Consider the following 27,138-nt stretch of genomic DNA (forward strand, 5'->3'; position numbering starts at 1 on the left):
CCTCACCCTGAGCAAGAGGGATTCTCATAGTTCAGCATCGTGCTGACCAGAGGACCAACGGGTCCAAGTCTCGGGCTGCACAGACCTCTAATCAGAGAAGGGAGGGAGCCACAACAACCCAAGTCTTACGCTGGGGAAGTAACAGGCTGCACTTCAGACTCAGCCAGTGAAACCTGTCCGTTCACCCAAAAAGCAAAGGCAGGGTTTCCACCTGTTGACCTTCTCCTGGCAGGGACAGGGAACAGCGACAGGAGAGGCAAACCCTGCTCAACAGTCAAACGCAGCATGTCCTGCCATGAGCTGAGCCTGAAAGTGGGGCTGCTTTGGCTCCCCTCAAGCAGGTCAGAGGTGTGTGGCACTCTCTGCTGCAAAGCAGACCCTGCTCCCACAGCTGCCACACTCAAGAGACCTTCAGGGGATACCCAGGGACATTTCTGGTTTTGTATCCCAGCTAAGGGGGAAACGACCCAAGGCCCAGAAGAACAACAGGACAGTAGTGCTCTTGGTGCTCATCTGTTCCTCAAAAAATCCCGAAGGCAAATAATTCAAGCAACTGAGCAATGAAATCAGGCAGCTAAACGTGCAATGCAAATGTTACGGGGCCTCCTAACAGCACCAGCCAGGGAAGACGAGCAGTCAAGTACACAAGGACCAAAATGAGCCAGGAACAATTTCAGCGCAGTCCCCAGGGGAGAAGCTCTGACAGGAAAAGTCTGTCCTTTGGAACAAGTTAGCTGATCCACTTTCTTCCAGAGTCATCCCCAAGCAGAATGGCTTTTGCCACAGCCCAGCTGACCTCACTCTGCTCGCCCAGGCTTGAGAAAATGAACAGCTCCTGTGTTTCCAGTTCTACAAAGGCCAGGTGTGGTAAACCCCATCCCAGATGTGAAGATGACCATTTGATGTAACTGCTTGCAACAAGGGAAACGGACTGATGATGCAGGCTCATTTCAGATCACATGCTATGCTCCCTTCCATCTCAGTCTTACTGTTCCTGCTTGCTGGAAGGGAGCTGCTGTTTTAACACCACCCATCTGCCAAGACAGGCTTGACTTAGGCTCAGACAACTTCCCCAGTAAAATACCTAAGTGTACAGACTTTTTTACTGCAAGGGTGGATGAACGCTGATACAGGTTGCCCAGAAAAGCTGTAGTCTCCATCCTTGGAGATACTCAAAACTCAGCTGGACGATACCCTAGCCAACCTGCTCCAGCTGACCCTGCTTGAGTAGGGGTTAGTCCAGAAACCTCCAGAGGTGCCTCCAACCTCAGGTACGTGGTTTGGAGCTGTGAGTCTGTCAAGCCCTGATTTTCTGCTGTTTGAAGCAGCTCCAGGCCAGAGAATGGAGTGATTTATTTTTTTCCCTGTCAGTTATTAATGCCTTGAGCACTGAATGCCCTGAGGGAACACCATGTGCTCCCATTCAGAGAGCTGGCTGTGAACAAGAGGTTCAAGAACAGGGTAGAGCCCAGAATCATATATCCTCACAATGGGAGGGGAAAAAGGAAGGACATAGCCTGGCCTGATGGAGAACACTGCCCTCCTACAAGCCCAGCACCTGGACAACCCAGCAGAGAGCCCACAATAAATGCTGGGGGGATTCTCCCTTCGAACCAAGGGAGCAGCAAGGCAGGCAGGTTGCTGGGTCCAGAGGCTGCTCACACCCCACCTGCCCCAGAGCTGCAGGCACAATATGCATGGAGGCAGTTTGTAAACACGCCAGCTTGCAGCCTGTGCCCTACCGAACCTTTTACAGCCACATAATGCAGCAGGTTTAAAGAAAATAAAGATGGCAAAGATAAACGCTCCCACAGGAATGGGCTGTTTGTCACAGTTTCTCTATTAAAAAAACTGGGTCAGGGCCACCAGCTGCTTGGCGTGGCTGAGTCCCTGGCTTGCTCTTCTGCAGTCAGCCGTTCAGGTTCAGCTGCTGACCCGCCTTGTGGAGCCGGACCGGGATGCAGAGAGCAGGCTGGGGACAGGCTGCTCTCCCACGGGGTGCTGTGCCAGGGTGCTCCTACAGTTCCTGCTCCTGGCAGCGACTACCTGGCTCCTGGCTGCTCCCAGAGCCAGGAAGTCTTCACTAACGTTGCTCTCCTCTCCTGCCCAAGCAAGGGCCCTGCTCCCCCCTGCCCCAGCCGCAGTGCATTTCGGACTTACCCTGAACACCTCTGCATGGTCCAGCCGCGACACCAGCACCAAGCTTTTGGGAGCAAAGAGCTGCGCAGGTTGAACGGGAGATGATGGTTCCTCTTCCTCCTCCTCCCCCTCACCATTCCTGGGGTGGCTCTGAGGCTAGAGAGACACACATGAGCCAAGTCCCAGGGTTAGGAAAAGGATGCTCTTCCCTCTCCCAAGCTTCTGACGCCAATGCCCAGATTCCTCCAACACAGGGAAAGCAGGAACCACTGGCCAAAGCCAAAGGCAGCCAGATGCTGTTAACCACCCCTCCCAATCTGACCCCCGCAGCCCACAGTACCTGTGCACTTTCAACAGCCTCCCAGAAGGTGAAGCAGGCACAGTAATGCCGCTCTGAGTTGATGTCGGTCAGCACAGCCACAAAGAAGGTGGGGGGGTTCCTCTCCGTGAAGAGCTGCCAGCCGCTGGGCTGGCAGAACTGCAAGAGAGGGCAGGGAAGGGCAGTCAGAGGGGCTGCCCTGCCCGCACCGCTGCCCCTCGCTCCCCCGCATCACTTCAGCAGCGGGAGCCTGGAGCTTTGGTGGGCTGGACAACGTGAAAGCAAACCACCAGGTGCCAACACCACCGGGTAGCAACTCCTGGGGACAGGGAGCTTGGTGTGGCACCACATCACCTATACAGTATATAAGAAAATGGCTGTGCCGACTTTCCCAGCAAAGGCTGCGGCACCCACAGCCGCCACAGTCCGGGAGCAGGGAGAGCACTGGCCAGAGCATCCCATCCCCTCGGCAGGGGACAGCCGTGCAGGCGCCTTCCCCTCCTCTCCACAGGGACAGCAAGAGCTGCTTGGAGAAACCTAAGCTGGGAGGAAGAGTGATGGGACACCCTGGCCAAGCTGGGCACTCTCCACCACCTTACACCCATCTTAGAGCCGCAGGAGCTGCCCCAGCACAGGGGCCGTGAGGAGCTGGGCTGCGCTGTGCAAGGCAGCCACCTGCAGCCGGCATCAAGCCTGCGAGGCTCGCTGGGCTCTGCAAAGTCCCCGCAGCCCACCACGGTGCCAGGCAGCCGCACACGGACACTGCACAAACTCTAGGAAGGGAAGGAAAGGTGACCGACACGCTGCCAGGGCTGGGCTGAGCTCCCCACTGGACAGGGCTGCCTCCAGGCACCGGCATCTGCTCCGGGAGATGGCACTCCTCCCTCGGGGCCAGCAGCTGGAAAACACCCAGCCCAGGCTGCACCCACACCGAGCTTCAAGCAGCTCCGAACACATTTTACCTGTTTCTGGGGACTTTCCAAACACCCTCCCAGGGCTGGTGGGTAATTCCAGCCAGTGGCCCCAGGACTGCCCCTGGATTTTGAAGTCTCAAGGGATTTTTCTTTATTTCCTCAGCATTCTACATTCGGCTGGTGAGGAGCGGTGGAAAATTCCTGACACTTTTGGGACCTCACTGTGAGCGGGACAGCTCAGCTCCTTCTGAGGCTGCAGCCCAAAGCACTGTGAGGACAAGGCAATTTGAGCAAAACCGAGGATGAGAATAAGGTAGCAATGAGGCCAGAGCGGCAGAAAGGATGCCACAAAGCTGCAGAAATCACTGCTCCAGCCCATACCCCTTGCGAAATCAAAGCTGGTTTCAACCTGTTGAAGTTTTCCGACTGTTCATCCCTCCACGTGCAGGCACACACTGCCGCACGGACCCCCCTCTGCTCCCCCGGGCAGCCTGGTGCAGCCACAGCCGTAGGAGCCGGACATCCTCCACACTGCACAAGCTCGGCTTTCTTCAGCTGCCCAGAGGTACGGCAGCGGGAAGGTGAGGCAAAAGCATTCGTGCAGCTGCTTCCCAGAATCTGCCACAGATGTCCCTGTAAACATGAGTCCCACGGCCTCTTCTTCCTGGTGCCATTTTCAAACCAGCCTGCCTCCTGCCCAGTTCCCCTTGTCGGCGCGCCCAAGGGGTATGGCTCAGCAGCTATCAGGGCAAGCACACAGCGTCACTCTCCCAACAAGGGGGTTCCTCCCTTCGCTGGGCTCTGCAATGAACCCATAGCTCACCGCTCTGCACAAACATTTCCGAGACATCACAGAAAGGATAAGACCAAAGCACACAAAGCTTCTGCCCTCGAGGAGTTTGCTGCTGGGTCCCACCCAGCACCTCCCGACTGCTGCATCCTGGTGCAGAGGGATGCACTTCATGACCGTGGTGTCATGAAGTGCATCCTGTGGAGACAGGTATGTGCAAGCCACATCTCGGGGGCCAAGTGTGCTCATCCTGAGGCCTGAGAAACGGAAGTCCATATTCCCTGGAGTGCTCCTCTACCCAGGATGACATCAACTTCACCATAACCAGCAGGCACAGGCTCAGCTCCACTTGCCTTCTGTGCCAAGGAGTCTCAGCCCATTCCAGAGGCAACTACACCACCGCTAAATAGGTGCAGGGAAATGATGGCATGACACAAACGTGAATACACTTCAACCTCTTCACTCAAGGTTACACCTGCTCAGGCCAAGGCATAGCTCCACCACCTCCTGTCCCTGACGTGTGAGCTCAGCAAGGGCCCCCAGAGCCCTGGGTCCCACCATGAAAGATGCAGGAGACTCCTGACACCCACCTGGGCTCCAAGCCGCTCTGGGACTCTTCCCAAGCCACAGGATAAGAAGTCAGCTTCCTAAAAATAGCACCTGCTGAGAGCACGGGTCACTTCAAACCACAGCAGGTGACACCCCAGATCAGGTCATGCTGCTGGGGTATACGCCCAGGCTATGGCCTGGAGTCATTTGCAGCCCCATTTGATTGCACTCAATGCTCCTCGGCCGATTTATCCTGCAGAAGTCCCTATCCCTGCCCATGACAGGGGGGTTGGAACTAGATGGTCTTTAAGGTCCCTTCCAACCCAAACCATTCTGTGATGCTAAGTCAACATAAAGCAGCCACATGTTTGTAAAGCACCAGGCACACAGACATCTGACCTCCACAACCACTGCCTCATTTCAAGCTAGATCCTCTAGAAAGGACAAACATTCTCCATGAAAGACAGGCACAAGTTGGCTGGTGATTAGAACAAGTGACCCTCAGAAGCAGCCTGACTGTGACCAGCGGTGGCATGCGTCACTCTGCGACGCGGAAAGTGCCATAGTTAAAGGAAGACAAAACTATGCCCCCCCACACTGAACTAAAGATCTCCGTGGGTGCTCACCCCATACCCATTCCCCCCACCACTTGGGCAGACCCAGCACTCCCAGTGGTCTGCCCCAGGCGGTATGACCCGCTGCCCACACAGCCCACGCCTGCCGACGCAGCGGCGTGGTGCAGTAACATGGCACATGCTGCCAGGGCTCCATGCTGCCGCCGGGACGTGCAGGACCTGCTCCGCACAGCGAGCACTGCAGCAGCCATGCTCTCTCTTACAGCACATCTCGGTGCTGCTGGGTGCCCGTGGAGAACAAGAGCGAGCTGTAGAAGAGAAGAAAGTCTCAAATCTTGGATGAGTGAGGTGTTGATGGAAGTGACAGACCCGGAGGATGGGCTGCAGCTCCCCTACAGACCAGTGCTGCTGGATGCCCCAGCTGGGATGCACCAAAGCCTCTCCAGAGCAACAGCCCTCCGTTTATTTGGAAAAAACCCACAGGAAGGCAGAGCTGCGTGCCGGGCTCTGCAGACACTGCCTAGAGCAGTTTTAGCAACAAAACCAACCTCTCATGACAACATGTTTGTGTCTGTCTGGCAAGCCTTGTTTTCCACAGCATTGCACGGATCAGCGCTGCTTTACCACCTTTTCTTCTTCCACCAGTTACATCACAAACTTGGTCTTTCCCAAGTTTGCAAGGATCCATTTGGCAAGGATCTAGCCTACCATGTCCCAAGACATCCTCCTAATCATTTATTTCCACCCTGGAAAGCTAAGGGAGGGCAACACAACACTGCAGCAGAGCTGGCTGCCAGGCAGGAGGGATGACACGAGGAGCCACCAGTCACCACCACCAGGACAAGGAGCTGCCCACTCCACTCCTGATCAAACCCACGGCGAAGCGTGGGGACGCCTCTCCTCTCTCCTGAGAGCAGCCAAAACAGCCGCTGGCTGCACGGGCTCAGCTGCTGGCTGCCCACCTCAGGTCCCTCCATGCCAGGGGCAAAGAAAAGATCTGTTGGTTGAGATGGATGCACCAGATGAGGCTCCACTCAACCACCACCATCTTACAAACACAAAGCAAGAAAAGAAGCTTTTCTGCGAGCAGCCAAGTACATTACCACCCCCTGGAATTACAGACCCTGGCCCAGGCCTGCAGACCCTGCCCCACCAAGACCCCCACGGGGGGCCAGGGCAAGGATGCAGCGTTCTCCTACAGATGCCTCTGCCCAAGTGCTCCCGGCAGCCAGGCAGCAAACCCGGTACAAACCTATGCTCACCGTCACCAAACAAGGAGACTGAAGCTGCAAACACGCAGGCAATTACCTGCTGGTTGGAAAACAAAAGGCTCTCACTGTTTAACCTCAGAGAGAAGCAGAAACCCCAACACTCTCCAGTACGCAGGTGCCAAGAGGGAACACTGGCATATAGAATCATAAAATGATCGGGGTTGGAAGGAACCTTAAAAATCATCTAGTTCCAGTCTCCAGTATGCTGGCTCGGGTGCCAGTGCATACTGGCAGAGGCAAAGCGTGTCTGGAGGCTTGGATGGACCCAGTAGGTGTGATGACACAGTCTGCACTACGTAACAACCGTCCACAAGCAGCCTTAAGACATGGGAAGTCCCAGAGTCACAGAATGGTTGAGGTTGGAAGGGGCCTCTGGAGATCACCTAGTCCAGCCCCTGCTAAAGCAGGTTCTCCCAGAGCAGGCTGCACAGTCACGTCCAGGTGAGCTTTGTCCCCAGAGAAGACGACTCCACAGCCTCTCTGGGCAGCCTGTTCCTGTGCTCTGTCACCCCCACAGTAAAGAACTTCTCCTCATATAAATATAAATAGCACACTGTGTTAATCAGACCTGCGGGGCTGTGGTACAGAAGGATGTAAGGACCAGTGCTGCAGGTGGGATGTGAAAGGGAGAGGAGGAACTGCACTAACTGTGGCCAGAGCAGAAGGAACCAGTGGGCACAGTGCACTGCAGCACACACTGACAGCCACTGGTCCTAGCAGGGATCACCACCCCTGTAACACACACCTCGCTCGGTACCGCCGCAGGCACTGCAACCAGTAACCCCGGTTACCTGTGGCTGGTATACTGCAGTTCCACCGGCAGTAACAGCCCAGTTCTCCCAGATGCCCCAGGGCCTGGGATTCTGCTCCCCCAGGCTGCCCGCACCAGGCTGGCGAGGGCAGCTAGCACAACCCACCGCGGACTCGAGGGCTGCCGGGAGAGAGTTCTGGCCTGGGAGGGAAGGATGCTGCCACAGAGGAGACACGTTCACATCCTGTGTCTCTCTTCAGAGGAACTTCCACCCATTAAAATGAGATATTTTTGTTTGGAAATGCTGTCAGATGGCGCGCAAGGGCAGAAGCTACAAATCCAAGCTCCCTACACACTCCAGAAAACCTTCTCCCCCAAAAAGCTGTTAAAAAGAAACATAGCAGTGACTGCAACGTAACGTACCATGCAAAACCCCCCAGAGTGGGCTCAGTCAAATTTTTGGAAGCTGCCTTAATTTCAGCCGTACGTGCTGTTCACCCAGGATGCCTCCTGACAGCTTGTGGGAAGCCTCAGAGCCACCCCTGGCTCCCAACAGGACGGGGCTCCAATTGTTTAAATTCCAGGGATTTTTTGGCTGGACAGTTTGACCCTTGGGAAAAAAAGCAGCTTTCCTCTTTCTTGGGACAGTTCCCAAGTCCCCTACGGACAACCAGGAAACACTAACCAGAAAAATAATATATATTTTTGCCTCAGACAAAACAGCACATAGAAGTCCAAAATTGTGCTGGAGTTACAGTGAGCACGCAATAGGAAGATGAGCTGGCCACCACCGCTGATCCCAGTGACTTGCCATACTTGCTGGTGGGCACATGGCATGTGGTGGCTGCAGTGGTAACTGCTGAAGCCAAGTGCCCAGGACAGGGCAGAGGAATGAGGACAGGGATCAGAGATGTGTCCCACTCCGCTCCACAAGCTGGTTGCACACAAAGATGGAGATGACCACCAGCTCTGGATAAGGCCATGAAACATGGTGGGCAGCCAAGAGCAGGATGAGTCCAGATGGGCAAGCAGGGGTGGCCACAGGTCTACCACTCAAAAAACGAGCAATAAAACAGCACAGGGAACTTGCCCAAGGCCATGAAACGAGACACTGGCTGCGCCACCAAGGCAGCCCTCACATGGACAGTGCACGTTCAGAGATTCCAACTCACAGTCCTCAAGTGCCCATGACACTTCTGCTCTGAGGAAATGAGCTCCCAAGGCCAAGGCCATTCCCTCAGCAAAACCCCGGGGAAGCACAGGCACCTGGAGCAGAAACAGGGCAGGTTGCTCTTCACTATAGTGGGTACCCAGGTCTCCTGGCCAAAAGAAGTGCTCTGGTCAGGGCTGCAAGCATGCCCTTCAGCAATTCCTGCTCAAACAGGGAGGTGCAAACCCTCTGCGCACACCAACGGAGGCAGAAAGGGCTGGCTGCTCCTGGCTGCCTGCTCCAGGGGAGGACAGGGGCTCTCAGCTGGCCAGTGTCCCCGCACTGACCATCACATGCCGGCCTTGCAGGCGCCCACACTTCCCAGCATGGAAAAGGTACTTGCAAGGCCTCGAGGAGCCTTGGGGCGAGGATAATCCCAGCACCGCGGGGCTCGTAAGGCAGCGAAGGAAGCTCTAAAGCCTTGTCTGTGTCTGGGTTTTGTACCTCAGCTGGAAACAAGGAAGCAGGGACAGAGAGAGCAGCAAGGAGGAGGAGAGCAGTTTAGAAGGGGACTCAGTTCAGGGGTGAAAAGGGGCCTGGACAACGGGCAGCCCAGCCCACTCACTTTTGCTGGCAGTGCGACACCAGCTCATCTCCTTCAGAGCTCCTCAATAGCAGCACCAATGCAGCAGGGAAGGGTTTGAGAAGAACGTCCACTCAAATTTAGCAGCTGAGGAGAACAATCCTATTATCCTTGTTAGTTAAAAGCTGGTTTGCAAAGAACCCACGCAGTGCCAAATTAGACTGGGTGTGTCACTTTATGGGTACGACCCAGCAATGATTGCAACCTCAAAGGACTCACAACAGCAGGCGAATGTGTCCGGACGGCTGCGGAAGGGATCTAGGGCCCAGGCACCCTCCTCACCGGGCGGATGCAAACAGAGCACACCCGGGCCTGCCGGAGGGTGAGCCCATGCTGCCAGCCCAAGGAGGAAGGCGGTTTGCTCGGCAAAGCACTTGGAAGAGGCCTGACAACGGCAGAGTCCTGCTGTTTGTGACGGGGCTATTTATACTGACACTGCATCTGTGCAGCTCCTCTAGGAAGCATTCCAGCGTCCCCAGCAGCTGATCCCAGAGGAGGAGGGGGAGCAAAGTGGCTGGGAGCGGAGCCAGCCCCAGGCGGGGTGCACAGCAGCGACTGACTCTGGATAGCTCTGCCGCAGCATGGCTGGGAGGTGGCATGCTGGATCCCACAGTTTTCCAGAGCTGGAGCTGTGTTGGGGGGCAGGTGGGAACCCCTCTCTCATGGGCTCCCCCAGTCAGACCCAGCAGTGCCCAGTGATATGCATGCACATAGTGCCATGACATCACCTGCCCCACATGCTGGTCACACTTCCCCAGGGTCCCAGTCCCGAGGGACAGCACACTCACCAGCTCGATGCCTTGGGGAAAGGGGTTGTCCTCCCAGTCCTTCTCCGGGAAACGCTGGAGTATCTGTCCCTGTCCATCCCCACTCCCTGCAGAGACAAGAGGGGGATTAGAAGGCAGGCAGCAAGTACCCAGCTGGCAATTTCAGCTTCCAGTAACGCCAGGCTGGAAGCAACACCAGGATGCTCTGGCACTGTGTCAGCCCAACACAGGCAGCACAGAAGAGACCCTGGCCCCTTCCACAAACACAGCTGTATGGCAGCACTGCCCCTGCTGCAGCGAAAAGCGCTGGTTTTAATAGAGTCGAGAGCAAACAGATCACAAACTTGTTATCTGAAAGTGTGTAAGAGGCAAAGCAGAAGTGCAGCAGATCTCTGGTCACGTTCAAGTTTCCTTCCTTGTGTCGCTAACACAAGATCATACATACAGATTTTGAACTGTAATTCATTGCTCGTTATCTACAATCCGGCACTTGACATTTTCCCCGAACAATGGCATGACGCTGCTCAGTTTTACTTTCAGGTTCCCCCAGAGCTGCCATTTCCCTGTGGCTTTCTGGCACCTGAAGCCTGCCCCACTGCTGGGGGGCGCGCTCCCACCCACGCCTGTCCACCACCCCACATAACCCAAATAAAGAAACCTGCTGTTCTCCCAGATCATGCCCTTATCTAGCTGGGCAGGCAAGCACAGGGAACAGCACCCTGGGGAATGGGCCAGCCCTTCTGGTAGCAGCCAGCTCTTGGGACAGCCTGAAGCAATGGCTAAACCACTGCTGAAATTCCCGCTGCGTTCACAGAGCCTGCAAGGCTGGGGAAGCACTTCTATGCTGGCCGTGTCCTTTCAGCAATGAAGCTGCTCATGGTAAAATCCTCCAGTGGATCAAGCTGGAAATCCTGAGGAGGATCTTGCTCCTACCACAGGCTAGGCACAGCCAGGGAGGCAGGCAGCACCTGGAAAGGGGGGCTGTTTCAGTCCCTTGCAAAGCTGCTGAGGGACTACTGCATCCACTGCATTGTCCCGGGGGACCACCACCTCTCCTGTCCCTTACAGCAAGGCCTGCTGTCTTTGCGAAGACAAGCACCACCAGCCTCCCTCTGGCACAGTTGGATTTTGGCCTTGGGACTGCTGATGGGTCCAGGTAACAGGAGAAGCTTCACCAGAAGACGTGCACCACCGAAGGACTATTTCTGGCACTGAGACCTGTTTCTACCACTCCACTTACCACCAGCCAGCCACAGCTGAATTTAGCAGAACAAGGCATCAGAAAAGTTACCACTTATAGTCTGATGACCAAAATGGAAAGGTCAGTGCCAAGCTGTGAAGAAAATAGCATCAAGCATCAGGTTAACCAAGTCTCCCCCCTGGCCAGGTCCCAGGGACACTGACAGCATCAATCGCTGCACGGTGCTCACAGCCAAAAGCATTAAGACCTGCCTCCTCCAAGTGCAAATGACCTGGCTCAAGCTTCACAGACAGGAAAAATCCTTTTAGACGCACACGTCAGAATTACAGCTTTGCAAGAGTCTGCCCCTGGCGAGCACCCCCAGACCTGTGCCCTCTGCGACAGCTTGCTCCAGCAGCCTTGATACAAGTGCACGTGTCTTCACTCTCACTCTCCTGGTTCCAAGGGAAACAGATAGAGATCATCCTCAATGCAAACGTAGAAATTACTCCAGAAGTTGTTTAGAGCAAGGGGAAACATGATCTCCTTGGTTTTCTCAAAATCAAGTGCTGCCACGTTATTTACCGATATGTGAGCTAGGCACATCCCGATTTTAGCAACTGTCATTAACAAGCAGTCTGACTTACAAATTCTGGCCACCCAAGCCACCTGGTGCCTCCAGAGCATCACAGGATGTTTGGGTCGGAAGGGACCTCTGGAGATCTCCTAGTCCAGCCCCTGCTAAAGCAGGTTCTCTCTCCCAGAGCAGGCTGCACAGTCACGTCCAGGCAGGTTTTGAATGTCCCCAGAGAAGGAGACCCCACAGCCTCTCTGGGCAGCCTGGTCCCATGCTCTGTCACCCTCACAGTAAAGAAGTTCTCCCTCATATTCAGGTGGAGCTCCCTGTGCTGCAGTTTGTGCCCGTTGCCCCTTGTCGTGTCGCTGGCACCCCTGAAAAGAGCCTGGCCCCATCCTCTTAGCGCTTGCCCTTAAGGTGTTTGTAGACATTGACAAGATCCCCTCTCGGTCTTCCCCAACTGAAACAGGCCCAGCTCCCTCAGCCTTTCCTCAGAAGGGAGATGCTCCAGCCCCCTCATCCCCTCCGTAGAGCTGCTGGCCCCTCTCCAGCAGCGCCCTGTCTCTCTGGAACTGGGATGCCCAGCACTGGACGCAGCACTCCAGGTGCAGCCTCACCAGGGCAGAGCAGAGGGGGAGATCCCCTCCCTTGCCCTGCTGGCCACACTCCTCCTGATGCCCCCCAGGGTCCCAGGGGCCTTCTTGGCCACACGGGCACACTGCTGGCCCAGCGGCAACGTGCCGCCCATGAGACCCCCCAGGCCCTTCCCCGCAGAGCTGCCCCCCAGCAGGTCAGCCCCAGCCTGTGCTGGTGCACGGGGCTGTCCCTGCCCAGGGCCAGGACCCTACACGTGCCTTTGCTGAACTCCATGAGGTCCCTCTCCGCCATCTCTCCAGCCTGCCCAGGCCTGGCTGAATGGCAGCGCAGCCTCTGGTGCGTCAGCCGCTCCTCCCAGTTTGGTATCACCAGCAAACTCGCTGAGGGTGCCTCTGTCCCTTCATCCAGGTCACTGATGAGCAAGTTGAACAGGACTGGACCCAGCACTGACCCCCGGGGAACATCATGAGCTACAGGCCCGCAGCCAGACTCTGCGCGTTGATCTCAGCCCCCTGAGCTCTGCCGTTCAGCCAGTTCTCAACCCACCTCAGCGCCCACTCGTCCAACCCGCACTGCCTGAGCTCCCCTCCGAGGGTCTTGTGGGAGAGTGTCAAAAGCCTTGCTGAGGTCAAGGCAGAAACATCCACTGCTCTCCCCTTGTCTACCCAGGCAGGTATTCCATCACAGAAAGCTATCAGGTTGGCCAGGCATGACTTCCCCTTGGCGAATCCATGCTGACTGCTCCTATGACCTTTCCTCATCAGCTCCTTAGGCAGCCTGTTATGATTACTCCTTGCCTTCCTACTTCCCATCATTCAACACACGCAGCGTCCAAGCCGCTCACTGGCCATATCAGGCTGTCCGATCAGTGTGTCCCTTCCTCTAAACGGGAGCTGAACCAGCCCCGTCGATTCTTCTGCTGTCCCTAGCCGAGATGCCTGGGAAAGCACGTGTGCCTGCAAACATCAGCTTTCACACAGCTGCTTCACTTTGCATCTTCCTTCCTGCCTCCTCCTGCCACTGTGCTGCAAAAAGGCCGGCACAACTTAAGGTGACACCTGTTCACTGCTCCTGGGGCAGCCTGTTATGGTCTAAATTAGCGTTAAGTTATATTTGGAAGCTTATGAGATGTTATCATAATACAGGAAATTCTAAATAAGCAAAAAGTTAAACACTCAGCTGACACAACACAACCAGATGACCTTAACTCTCGGGCAGGCCAGCAGCAGTGAGCACTGGCATGCCAGGGATGCTCTCCGGGAACGGATGGTTCTCAGTCTGGTGGGGTCGTGGCCAAGCGAGGGACTCCCCATCGCCTCCCTCACTCCTGGTGTCTCTTAACTGATGTGACAAGAGGAACTGGCTGTGAACACCGTGCAGAAAGACTAAGCCAGGACTCCCATCTCCTGAGCCACGGGGCCCTGTTTCCAGAGTGTTTCCAGTCCCCTGCAGAGAGGTGTCCACCTCCCCTGGAAAACTCACCCAGCAACTGCCTACCAGCTTGCAGGAAAAAAGCTTCAAGGTTGTGCTGATTCACAGCAAGGTGCACAGCAGCCAGCACAAAGATGTCACAGCCCCAGCTGCCCAGCACAGGTGATCCCGGTCTGGCTCCCAGTGGCCAGGCTCCTGGGAAGCCACGGGGTCTGGCCACAAGGAACCCAACCAGGCAGCAGCTTCTCCAGCCACTGCGGGAGCTGGACTTTTTCTCTGTGGAGATTGCTGCAATGACAGGGTGAGAAGAGTTGCAGGAAAAGTTAATTTTCACATGCTTTTTAGGCAACAGATCTTGTCTGGAACAAGTCCTTTTCCAGCGCTTGAACCTGAAGCCCTCTGCTCTCAGGTTACTGAAGCACAGGAGGGTGTTTCACCAAGCAACACGGTACACCCAGTACAGTCAGACTCCAGAAATCAGTCCTTCTGCAGGCTCAGACACAGTTCCCACACCCCTGAACCTCACAAATTCAGTATGATATAATACAGGGGAACGCGAAGCTCACAAGTCCTCAACACGTGAGCAAGATGTGCTTCAGGCTTCCTTCGCTCCTGGCTTCCAGCACAGAGGCTGGGGGTGCGTAGCTCTGCCAGGAGAGAGCAGGGGGATCGCTCCAAACACTAAAACGGTTTGCCAGTGCACCCCAGGTACAGGGAGATGGACTTCAACTTCATCACCTCTTTGAAGTGGTGTTAAGCAGAGGCTTCCAAGAGCTGCTCACTATCTCAAAGCAGAAATTATTTTGAAAGTTCAGCTGTTTTAAAGCATCGTAAAATACTTTACGCTACAAAGCACTGACTGTAGTTACTGAAGTGGCTTCCTGCAAAACAGATTTAACCCCTAAGGCATGAAGCCACAAAACACAACCTGCAAGGGGACCTGAGAACTTACTGTTAAGATCTGTGGTAAGTGATGCAACATACCCAAACCATGCCTGCAAGCCTGCTCCATCAGATGCAAATGGACTGGACTACTAAGAAAGTCACTAATGGTGCTCTTGGCATGAGCAATGATCCACGTAAGCCTCACAGGGCCGCAAGCAGGATCAAACAGTGGTTGGGCAACCACCCCACAAGAAATAGGAGCTATTGCATCAACCAACTTTACGGTCTGACTAACCTGCCAGCACACCCTTCAGCAATGCTCCGTTCCACCTGCAATGCGAGGTGGTGGCCCCTGGCACAAGGGCACAGGAGCACAGCTGCCAAGTGCTGGCCAGCAAGAAACGGGGCATTGCAAGGTGTTGGGAAGAAAACAAGCACTCTCTCTAGAGAAGCCCTGGGGGAGCGATTCTCACTCAAAACGTGTAGGTTGTATTTAATACAAACCAGCACCTGACTACCCAGGATGGCTGGAAGTAAAAACCAAAAGCACTAAGTTCAGCTCCTGTGGAAAACTAATGAGACTGTCGGGAACAGCGTGATGTGCAGAGCGAGGTCCGGGAGGCTCTGGCAGGCTCTACATTCCCCTCTGCAGCTTTCCAGGGTGACAGGGAGCAACACATCCTCGTTGCAGTCCATCAAAGCTGAACCCAAGCCAGATCATGCTTCAGCACCTGGCTGCATGACGCCTGTGACAAGAAAGCAAAAGCAGGAAGCTCCCCCTGTTCACGCCCGCTCAGCAAACAGGAAAGGTCTGCCAGGAACAAGAGAGGGAACAGTCCAAGGCTGCAATCTCTGCAAAGCCTTGACAAGCATCATCAGCTCCCCAGGCCATGCCCAGCTGCATCATGGCACAGAGCACTGCAAACGTCGTGGTCTGACCTGCAAACACACAGCAGCGCATGCTGATGGTGTGGGAGCTGCAGGTAACCCTCATATCCCACCACCCCAACCCACAAATCTATCAAACCACGTGTGACAAGCTATGGCAGTTCTTATAGCGAAGAGCTACAACCACCTTCCCCATATCTCTGCCTCTCTTCCCCTGTGTAATGAAATTCACTTTGTAGGGAAAAATAATTCAACAGCTTAAAAAGGGAAAAAGCCCACACAATCTTAGTCAATAGCTTCCAACTGTCCCAAGTGGAGACGAGCAGGAGACAAGCTGCTGCAGCCGCCAGAGCTGCGGGAGGACGGTTCAGCAGGATCCTGTCCTAGCCAGAACAGATGAATCCTCACGGGGACAGACACCTGCCTACAGCCTAGCAGCTCCCACCAAGCTCTCAGAGCTGCGTGGTTCCCCTCTCAAGCATGCCAACCAGGAAATACCACTTTATTTTTCACTTATAATATCCATATCTGCTGTTTCACTTTCAGGTACAACCTCTACAGGCCAAGTTATCACTAGCTCTTATTTCTGCTGCTCTACCCATCACACCTCACCCCAGAAGAGAAGTTCCAGAGGCAGGCTACAGACCAAACCCCTTCTCATTTCTTTCACTCTTAGTAAGAGAGAAGCACCTTTGAGATCTTCCATAGTTGCAAGATCTTCACATCCAGGCTTCTGCATTCATCCTGCTGGCCTCAAAAGTGAGAACACCTCTCACGCTGACCTGATGAGAAAGGCAGGACTACCACTTAGCACTCCTGTTAACTGCATGAGTGGAGAAGTTGGGGGGCTGGGGGGTAGGGTTGGAGAATAAGGCAGAAATAGAACCGAGCACAGCAAGGCATCCTCATTCTAGAGACCGAGGTCCTCCCCCAGTCCCACCAAACCCACCGCACCAGCGGGCACAGCAGCCCCAGAACAACACGACGAGTGTCTGCTCAGAGGACAATGACCGTACTGTTCCCTCATTACATATTTATGAAAGGAGCACGAAGAATGGCTTTTCTATGGAGGAAAACAAAAGGGCTGTGTGCGGTGCTGGTGGGGCCAGGGCTGGCCTGCTCCTCCCAGCCACCAGGGCAGACCCACGTCTACATCCCGGGTGCCCTGAGCCCTCCCCTGGGGAAAGCCCACCCACCCCAAACCAACCAAGCAGACTGCCCTTGTCCCCGCGCCCCAGCAACATCCCACCAGCACGGGAGGAGACGCCCCAGTTCCCACTGCACCATGCCACCCTGGCGGTGCCGACCACAGCGTGCCATCCACCCGTGAGACATCTCAGGGGGCACAGCTCGGTCCACACAGCTGGTGGGGGAGAGAAGCCGCTCTGCTGATACATGTGTACATGAAGTGGCACTTTCTGGACTGTCACTGTCCCCCTTCCAGCCGCCCCCAGGAGACCCAGCCCCTGCTGCAGGCATGGCCGCCTAGTCTGTCTGCATGGGAGCAGGGGGTAGCAAGCCAGGCAAATAAATAATCCACTCATGAGTCTTCATTTTTTTTTAGTGCAGTTTCACAGAACAAGAAACTGGGGAAGAGACAAAACTCAACCCTTTCTCAGACTGCAGGAACACCAGATGCCTGCACAGCAGCCAAGGCACGAGCACCTCACACATGGCCATGGGCCAGAGGCAGATGTGAACCAGATACAGAACATGCGCCTGGCAGCAAGTCTGCAGGACAGGAGCAGGATGACACAGAAACTTTCAGCTCTTACAAAGGTCCTTTTTGTGGTATCTAAGGCAAAAGTCTCTACAAAGAGACAAAGTCGCACGCAGAACACCAATTCCTGTCCTGTCCTGAGTAAATTAAAAAAAGCAAAAAAAATTAGGGAAAAGATGAACTCATTCTGTGTTTAGCCATCGCCTTGGTGATGTTTGAGGACACGTTTGATTCTCTGTAAACACAAGATGATAATGATCAGAAGGACAAACAGTTTGGAATGGGACAGAACTGGGTGGTGAAGCAAACTGTCTACATGCAACTCCAATCAAAACACGACCAACTCATTGTTGGGAAAGCTCCTTACAATGATGGAACACCTCCCTTCTTGGGTCCCTCATTCCCAGATAAAACATCCTCAAGTAGAGTTATTGGGAACATCTCTTCCCGGCTGGCGCAGAGTGGTAAGGACCCACTCGTGTTTTCCCAGCACGGCGCTTCCACTGAAAGTCACGACTCTCGGAGGTTCTTCTGGATGAGCCGCTTAGTAATGAGATGTTTATAGAGAGCTAAAATTAAAGCCTCTGAAGAACTGGACGGCACTGTTCTCCCTTACAGAGCTCTTCACCATTCTATTTCCACACCGCTCCTTCCCTGGGCCCCCACTCTCGAGCTGTCATTACCTTCCTCAAACCTGTTCTTACTCACTCTCAAATTAAGGCTGAGAAGTGTCGGTGAGACACTCCATCTTCCCTCAGCTGGCGGGTGCATGGCACCAGCGTGGCGAGCAGGCAGCCTGGGGGTGGCTGGGGACTGGACTCCCCGCCCTGGGCAGCGCCGTGCTGCAGGGAAGCCAGCGAAGCAGCACCAGGACCTGCAAGGTAGTAACTTGACAGGGTCGGGCATGCTGGCAAACCCCTGCAGGGCAAAGAGTTGTGGCTGGAAAACCCCAGGAGCTCCCACGGGGCTGCAGGGATGGGGAGCTGGTCGCTCTCCCACCACCCCAGATCCCTGCAGAAAGGCCCGCTCAGCAATCCCAACAAGGTGGAAGCCTCTTGGTGCTCTTGCCCAAGCATGATGCTTTCAGGATGACACTCAGCTGCCTCCACACATGCCCCAGAGCAAACAGCTGAACTGGTCAGGAAAGATCCCAGGATCTAGGACTGGTCTGCTGAAGGAGGGCCCAGCTCAGCAGGACCTCTTGTTCAGTACAAAATAAATCATCCTGGGCAAGGAGCTGGAGAGAAAGATTTACTACCACGAAACAAACTGCAGATTTAGAGACTGGGCACGGTACATGCTGATATGGAGCGTCACTCCTTTGTAAAGCTTTACTGTTCTTTGAGCAGATGCCAAGAGGAGAGCTGTATTTATCTTTAGAAACATTAAGGCATAAGAGGAAGTCATTAAAAAAAAAATATCCATCTGTTTCCGAGAGCTCGTCCCAGGAAAGTGCTGTTCGGGGCCCGGAGGGTTACTGGCAGGGAGACAGAGATAAGCGTTTTACAGCTGCCTACCACTTGTTCACCCATAGCCATTTCTGGAAATGCTCCCTGGCGGTGCATAACAGGAAGCCCTTCATAAATACTTCAGGCTTGACACGACCAGCGGAGCCTCCACGCAAACACACAGCCCCCAGCCCACCCAAACCACCACGCACTGTGCCTTGGTCACTGCCGGCTGCTGCAGAGAGCACCCACTCCTCCCAGCCTGCATCCGGACCCAGAGGTCCCTTCGGAGGAGCCCTCCACAAAAACAGTCCCAAGCTGCAACAGCCCAGGAACTGCTTTAAGGCATAAACATGCTGCAGAATCAATAGCTGCAATGTGACAGCGCCAGCCGCTTGGATGGAGAAGGCAAGACGGGTGTCCAGGGGCTGTCTGCAAGCCCGGAGGGACCAGGAGTGATGTGGAGCTATGGAAGGTGCTGAAGGCACTGGGAGCAGCATCCTCCACCCAGTGCCACCAACTGAAAACACTTGCGTGAACTTTGGCTTTTTGTTTTTTAATTCTCTCTTGAGGAAGGAACTGGCTCCAAACGGCAGGTCCTGGCTGTTCAAGCTGTGTGCTCCACCTGGAGCATGGAGGCAACGGCCACACAGTCTGAGGCACAGGGTGACCGGACACGGATTCCCCATCCCACTCCTGGAAACATTGCAAGGCTCTCCCTTAATCTAACCTCACTGAAAACAACTTCGCCTGGCTTATACTTTGCAGGCTGAACTCCCAAATCTCTGTAAACCAGAACTCCAAAGCCAGCATTCTAGTGAAAGTTTCTGGAGAATCCAGCTTGCTAAAAAGAAAAAAGAAGTTGTATCCCAGCACAGCACTTGTGCTGCAGAGGGAATTCCCCCATCTAGCAGGAATGCTCCAACATCTTTTCAAATGCCTCTCTGGAAGGACCAAGAGCAGCAGCAAAGCATCAGACCTTACCCAGGGGCCTGCACAGGACTCAATGAGGGGGAACATTTCCCGACACTGACTGCCCCACTTGGGCACACTCCACTCACCATGACCTTACTGACGTGGAAAATAGTGGTCCCTAGTGCAAGCAAAGCACTCCAAATGAGACCGCCTAACACAGGGCATCTTACAAATTCAGGTTCACTCATCTGAAAAAAAAAATCATGGTTCTCAATTTCCCACAACTGTCATGGAGCATTTGAAGATTGTCTCAAGTACTGCTTCCTCAGCAGAGCATCATCGGAGCAGGACAGCTTTGTGGACTGGCACACCAAAGCAGGCACGCCTGGGTGGCTGGGCAGCAAGCACAGGCAGGGATGCTGCAGGCAGCCGGACCAAGATACACCAGGAAGATATTCTTCTCCTCCAAGCTATTTTAGGGTTGGTACTGCCCCACCGCTGATGCTCACAGGGCTGTGCCAAACACGTGCTGTGCCAGCTCAAGCAGAAAGGAGAGTGGTCTGACTCAGGGTTGTCCACCTGCAACAGTGGGTTGATGGCCTTTTTGGGGTTTTTGCAGTTGCGGGAAGCAGCTCTACCTGATTTAGACCACTGCTGGCACAGGCTCTAGCTGTTTGCTGATGGGGGGGTTAGCAATGCTCTATGCAGATCGAACTGCTATGCAGGCACTGCTCAGCAGCTGGAGGAACAATACAGGACAGCGGGGACAGTTCTGGAAAGCACCTTCCCCTTGGCAATGAGCACATTGGTGGGCCTCCAACATCTTCCTCACACAGGGTGAGCCTCACCACTTTGGGTGCCCCAGGACTGCCTTGCACGTATTAAAGGTGGATAAAGGTTTCAGAGCAGTGTGGAGAAGGGAACAAGGCACAGCAGCTGGGAGTCAGTTACGGCTTCAGCCAGCATGGTGCAGGGATGAAGGGAGAAATTTATCTTCTCTCCCAATAGGTATTTTCAGTGCACAGCTGTTGATATTTGGGGGATACAAACCTCATGATTTACCCATGTTCCTAATCAAACACTCCACGACCTATTTTAGAGCAGAGCTGCTCTCCCTGCCACCCCTCAAGTCATGCATGAACCAAAAGGACAACTGCCCAGGCAGCACACTCATCTCAGCTGGTGCAGCAGGGGGGACCCTGTCTGCCCAAAAAACTATGCCCACTCTAAGTGGGAATCATTAAGAAATCCACTAACAAGCTTTATCAGCGCAGCACTGAGTTTGATCCTCACCCTTCCTGGTGCAGAGGAGCATGAACCGAGAAAGCAGAAGCAACATTACATGCCAGCGTCACCTTAATGATCTTTTTTTACCCCACTTCCTCCTCACCCCAACGAGGCTGTGGTGAGATGCTCAGAGCTGAAGAGCAGGCACAGCAGCCAGACGAGCTCAGCTGAGTTGCAAGAGCTGCTCAGCAGCACAATACGCTCCATCCATCCCTTTCCTTGCCCTCCCCAGCACCCACAGGTCGATGCCTGGAGCAGGGGCTGTGCAGGACACATCAGCACTCCTGCTCACAAACCTTGTCGTGGAAGCTGTGGCATTCACATGCAATACAGGAGCAGCGTGAGAGTCAAACCAGGTCGTAAAAGGGCTGTGTTAGCCAGATTGCTGCTGTCTGGACGTGAAGGGGCTGTAGGTCCAAGTAGATGTGGGGTTATTTACATGAAATAGGCCCAAAATGTGTCTCCTCTCCAATACAGGCTAAGCAAAAAGAAGATTTTTAGACTGACATGGTGCCAGCACGCACAGCTCCTGAGCACATTGGTGTTTAAGGTATACTGGGCCATAATGTGAGAGGAGACCTTGCTGCATATAACCAAATTCCATGCTCACAGCAACACACAGCTTATAAAGCCCTGTGTCTGAAATGGAATTAGATTCCACAATTAACCAAAGGTTAACCTCCGAAGAATGGAGGTGGCGTTTGGATGCAGTCCAGGGCTCAGGCTAAGCTGAGCAGCCAGGCAGCAACCCTGGCTGTGACCACATCCCCAGCTCAGCCAGAGGAGCAGGCTCATGGCACAGGACGTGCCCATCATTATCCCCACAGCCCAGACTTTCACCCTGCAGCAAAAATAATGCCTTGCTGGGCTAAATGGGATGGCACTGAGCGCCGTGGCTGGTGCAGCACCCATGGCAGGTGCTGCTGTTCAAACCCTCCTGGGAGGAGGGGACCCAGCGCCCATTGGGAGCTCTGCACTAGCAAGTGACTGCATTTGGATGCAGAGACAGAGCTGGTTTCCCCTGTCCCAGTTTTAGCATCCCTCCCTTTGTGCTGTCACAGGGCTGGGATGTAGCACCCGCTCGGCCAGCCCAGCCGCAGCCAGCAGAGCTGTCCTGCCGAGCAGCACTGTGACAATCCCCAGCCATCACCCACAGGCGCAGAGCAAACAGCGCAGCCCACGCACAGCTCCACGGGCACGTGGCGGGGTGAGAGGAGAGCTGCTAAAAGTGTTTTGGGGAGGAACCTGTTCTATTTTTACCTGATGCCAAATTCCAGTTACCTCCCAGGGGAGCTATCAGCCGGCTCCACTGGCACCCTGTCCCAATAATTACAGGGCCACACCACCAACATTTACCCAAGACCTAAAAACAGCACGTGCTCTGCCAATGGCTCCTCCTGCCCCGTCACAGCCCAGCAGTGCCAGCAGGGACCGACCAGTCCCTCCACAAACCAGCTCTGGCCGTGCAGACGGGACATGGCAGCTGGGCACACCCCAGCTCACGGGCCAGCCGTGGGCACACACTGCGCCTCTGTGACCCACCATTATGTTCAGTCTTCAGCTATAGGACCTTACAGCCCTGCTGGCAGCAGGGGCTTTCCAGCACTCCGGCCCACTGTGCACAGAGGTCCTGGGAAGAATCACAGAAAGCAGCACAGTCACCTCAAAAACTGCACGGGAGCCATGCATATCCCAAAACACTGCACAGCGCTGCTGAGCTGTGTGGGGTATTGGCAGGTGTGCCGACATGCCACGTCCTCAGCCTGGATCACAGCTCTATGGCATCAAAGCACATCACTGGCAGTAGTAATCCAGCACCAGAAAGCAAATTTGAAGTTTTAACGAAGAGCGTCCAAGTGCTTCAGCACAGTTCAAAACTCGGTGTTAGATAACCCCCAGCCACGCGTCTGTGATGAACACTATGACACAGGCATTACAGGTTTCCCACTCATCATGAGAATCCCCACTTCACATTTGACTGAGGTCTGTTTGCTTTCCACCCTTGCTGCCAAGGTCCTTCTAACAGGGCTGCATCCCCAGTGGGAGTGAGCACAGCTCCATCACTGGCTCCGGCACAAAGCAGCCCTGAGGATCCTGCTGCAGCTCCTCACACTTGCACCGGGGCAGACAGTACGTGCTGCTGGGGCACAAAAGCTGCCACAAGTACAACAGCCACCCCAGGACAGAGCTTTAGTCCCTACAAGGTGGCTCCAGAAAGGAGGAGCACATCCTGCTCAGCTCAGCACCAGCCAGCTGAGTGCCGTAACACTCTGACCACCAGCCGGTCCCGTCCACGTGGGTCACACATGCCCTGCTGCACCTTGAGGCTTGCTGGATAGCACAGGCTCTGGGAGAGGCTCCACACCATCACCTCCCAGTGCCTGGCAGGGACGGCCACCATGCTCCCTCTCCTGGGACACTAGCACTGGCTTCCTGCAGGGATGCACTTCCAGCGTAGCTCTCAGCCTGCAGAGGAAAAGCTGAAAGCAGCCTCTGAGGTTCCCAAACACCCGATGGGGAGTGTACATCAGCCTGCAGCAGCTGGCTGACAAGAGGTGCTGAGCTGCACCCTGCTCCCGGGCGAACCCACACCACCCTGAAAGCAGAACCTGACGGGCAGCAGTGCCCAAGCACTTGCAGGATGGCCCTGGCATGAACCCCTCCACACTCTTGCTTCAGTGCGATCCTAAACCTGAAGCAGCCCTCACTTCCCAAAATCCTCCATGAATCCCTGTGCACTGCCTTGGACATGCAGCCAGTGACCTGCCCTGAGGTCCACACCTTCTCCCAGCACCATGGTGGAAACGACCACCGAAACCATCCTGCTGCTGCAGCCAATGCCAGTGGTGTTCAGCTCCCAGCGCCCAGCAGCACAGGGATCAGGACCTAGATGAGAATGGGGCAGCTGAGTGCTGTGGGCCAGACAAGTAACACTGCCAGAAGGAAAACTCCTGTTGCAGGCAGTGGGCAGCAGGAACGGCAACATGAACAGCAAGTGAGAACAGCCCTCGTGTCACACTGGGCCCCTTCTGAGGCACGCCACAGGCAACGACGGATGGGACAAGGGCAGGAGCTGCCCTGACCCCCCACTGCTACCCCTGCTCAGCGAGGGGCAGCCTGCTATGAACACTGGTCAGAGCAAGAGGGGACAGGTACGTTCCCGCAGTGTCTCACCCACCTGCAGCACTGCCCATGCTGCCCCGGCCCTCCCTGATGGAGGCTGCGAGCTCCTGCACGCAAAGTGCAGGAGCAAAGGTCAAGGGCAGCTCGTCTCCCCGCCAGCCCAGCAGGCACTGCTCGCTCTCCTCGCCAAGAGCAGGAGCTTACAGGAAGCTCACAACTGCGGAGCGGGGTTTAGGGCACGCCAGGCTTTCCCCACCAAAACGCCTGTCAGCACCACGCTTTCCAGTGGTAGGTCAGCCCCGCTCAGTGTCACGTACAGTGATGAATTTTCACTGTTCTGAACTCTGACCTAAGCACAGGCTTCTCCCATTGCACTAGATCATTCTTGACTTTATTCGTGTTTTGAGACGAATCTGCTTTATTCCACTCCCTGATGCTCTCCAGAAGCATGCAGTCAGTGGTGAAGCATCACCACACAGATCACAGACTTGACGCACTGATCAAGACACTTCTACATCTTTCTATCATCAAAGCCAGCGGAGGGTTTGTTTAACCCCAAGGACTGAGAAATGAGCCAAACATGCCCCATGCCTATGGAGCAGCAGGACCTGCCCCTCACCAGAAGCCTCTGGATTGCAGGCGTCCTTCTGCTGAACTCCTACAGCCCATCCCGTGGCCATCTCCAGGCAAGCATCACTGTCTGCCAAAACCGCTCGTTAATTACTGCCTCTTTTTTAGTCAGTGCATTTCAGTCCCTTCTCTAATAAGTTCAGAGCATTTTTTTTGTTAGATATAATCTCCTTGTAATCTCACTTCCAACACATTTCACAGATCTGAATGAAAAGGCACACATTAGGCCAAAAGAAAGACCAACCAAGTTGGGACAAAGCACGGTGCATTTAAAAGTCACCCTGACAGAAGCACTGAGGATGGGGACCCCCAGCTGCAGCCACAGCCAGCTTGGAGATGGAAAAGCGAGCTGAAGACATGGGGCCAATGCACCAATCAGGGCCAGGTCACGCAGGTAAGGACATGCCAGCCTGCGCTCACTCAACTCCCCTCTCCCCAGGGGGCCACCACCGGCCACCTTCAGCTGCCAGGCTCAGTTATCCCTTGTAAACACCATAAACACAAATCCCTGTTACATGCTCCAGCCACTGCTTCAGTATTCCCTGCTCCCAACAGCTGGTTTGTTGGGAAACTGCAGTGACAAATACATGGAAATCCCAACTGGCAAAGAGATGCAAAGGGATAGTGGGAGCAAGATACAGCCACACGTGCACAGCAGAGAATGCAACTACCTCCAAGTTTCAGGACAAAATGACCAAATGCCAGCACCTCTCCTGTCTTAAGGGCACACTGTCCATCCTGCTGGGCAATACACTGTAAAGCAGACAAGGACAGAGGGGAAAAAATCAAAGAAGATCAAAACCCAAAGAGATTGAAATGTTCTTCACTGCCTCTCACACATGAATACCCGATGTCCCTCCTTTTTCAAGCATGCCAGGAAAAAAAGAAGAATGATCTGAGCACTAGCTCAGCTTGTCTCGACCCTACAGAGATCATTTACATCCAGAGTTTGCCAGGATCAACATCTCCCACAGCAGCAGAAGGAGCTTTTGTTCGCAGTGCCCCGTTCAGGAGGCGGCTGCAGGGAGGAATGAGGGGGTCAGAGCTGCTGTCAGGCTAGGGAGCACGGCACCTTCAGAGCAGAAAAAACACACTGTGAGTGACAACACCAAGAACTGCCCGGATACACAATACAGAAACCAGAATCAAGGTTAGTGTCCCCAGGTGCCTCAGCCAGCGAGCTGGCAGTGCTGGTACTACAAAGCAACTTGCACTGAGTCTTGAAATGGGAGGCAATGTTCTTATAAAAATGTTACTAACCCTGCTAGAAAGCACTGCCATTAGCATACTCACTTTTCTGGCACAACTTGTGGACGACTGACTGGCCCTGCTGAACATCCACAGCAGGAACTGCCATCGGGAAGCCAGAGCTCCGTGGTGCAGTCACAAAGGCTCTTCCAGAGATCACCGTGCTCAGTGCAGCCAGCGGCGTTTCACCTGCCCTGGAGCCATTGTATGAGGCAGCCTTGCAGAGATCCTCCATCAGCTCTCCAACTCCAATCAGCACTCGAATAAGAAAATAACCTGGCCAGGTGGCGCAAGGTGAACCCTCAAACAGCCATAATCTGCACAAGTCCAATACAGTCTCCCACCAAACTCCTCTGCAAACGCCTGGTGGGGAATGGCAAGTTATTTTGGGTCAGAAGGTCTGGAGCATGGTTAAGGCAGCAGGTGCTCATGGGCTGCATAGGCTGAGGCTGCTGCAGGTGGACAAGCAGGTGGCAGTGGTGGAGAACCATCCTGCTGCTGGCCAGCACAGCCTCCAGCTGCAGCAACTGCAGACCAACAGACCAGCTGAGATTGCTTGCAGGACTGAGTATTTCAAGTTACAGCACTTACAAGCAGCAAAGGCCGGGGTCTGCAAAGTCAGTGCTCAGGCCAAGCGCTAAAGAGGAGACCGGGATGTGACAGACACCCGCCTGCCTTGCTGAAGAAGGGAGGGGAAGCACCATCCCATAGCATCTGCTACAGGGCATGCAGGAACTCACCTGCCAGCAGCCAGCCTAGAGGGGAGCAACCCAGGACTGTGGTCTTCCTTAAACTGGAATTTATTTCAGATGGATCCAGTTCTTCCCCCATCTTCTCCAGCCTGGTAATGACAATCATGCCCCACACCTTCCTTTCTCTTCCTCCTCTTCCCACACTGAGAACTGCGCTAGCTAAGAGATGTCGGGATACTCTGCGCACCGATCATCACCAGAGTGCCACAACTAACAAGGACACAACTCTCATTGTCCCACTGGACTGGAGTATCTCCCTGATAAGGAAAGCCTGAGAGAGCTGGGCATGTTTAACATGGAGAAGACCGAGAGGGGATCTTATCAATGTCTACAAACATCTTAAGGACAAGTGCCAAGAGGACAGGGCCAGGCTCTTTTCAGGGGTACCCAGCGACACGACAAGGGGCAACGGGCACAAACTGCAGCACAGGGAGCTCCACCTGAATATGAGGGAGAACTTCTTTACTGTGAGGGTGACAGAGCATGGAACCAGGCTGCCCAGCGAGGCTGTGGGGTCTCCTTCTCTGGGGACATCCAAGACCCACCTGGACGTGACTGTGCAGCCTGCTCTGGGAGAGAGAACCTGCTT

At 54.6% G+C, this 27,138-nt stretch overlaps 1 protein-coding gene across 9 annotated transcripts in view; it reads right to left on the bottom strand.

Moving 5' to 3' along the window:
• The window catches only part of SBF1 (SET binding factor 1), a 98,656-nt gene that overhangs the window by 41,901 nt on the left and 29,617 nt on the right, over positions 1 to 27,138 (bottom strand). For 8 of the 9 annotated variants that reach the window (XM_080392781.1, XM_080392787.1, XM_080392783.1 and 5 more), the window contains exons 2-4: positions 9,890 to 9,975; positions 2,480 to 2,617; positions 2,161 to 2,295 (exon numbers count right to left, since the gene is read on the bottom strand). In XM_080392781.1, the coding sequence (XP_080248907.1) occupies positions 2,161 to 2,295; positions 2,480 to 2,617; positions 9,890 to 9,975 (359 nt within the window). Of the gene's footprint in view, positions 1 to 2,160; positions 2,296 to 2,479; positions 2,618 to 9,889; positions 9,976 to 16,116; positions 16,148 to 27,138 lie in introns of those variants that run through there. The other variant, XM_080392782.1, reaches the window with a different exon arrangement.

The sequence above is a fragment of the Falco punctatus genome (genome assembly GCF_963210335.1).
Source record: "Falco punctatus genome assembly, chromosome: 6".
NCBI classification, from domain to species: Eukaryota; Metazoa; Chordata; class Aves; order Falconiformes; family Falconidae; genus Falco; species Falco punctatus.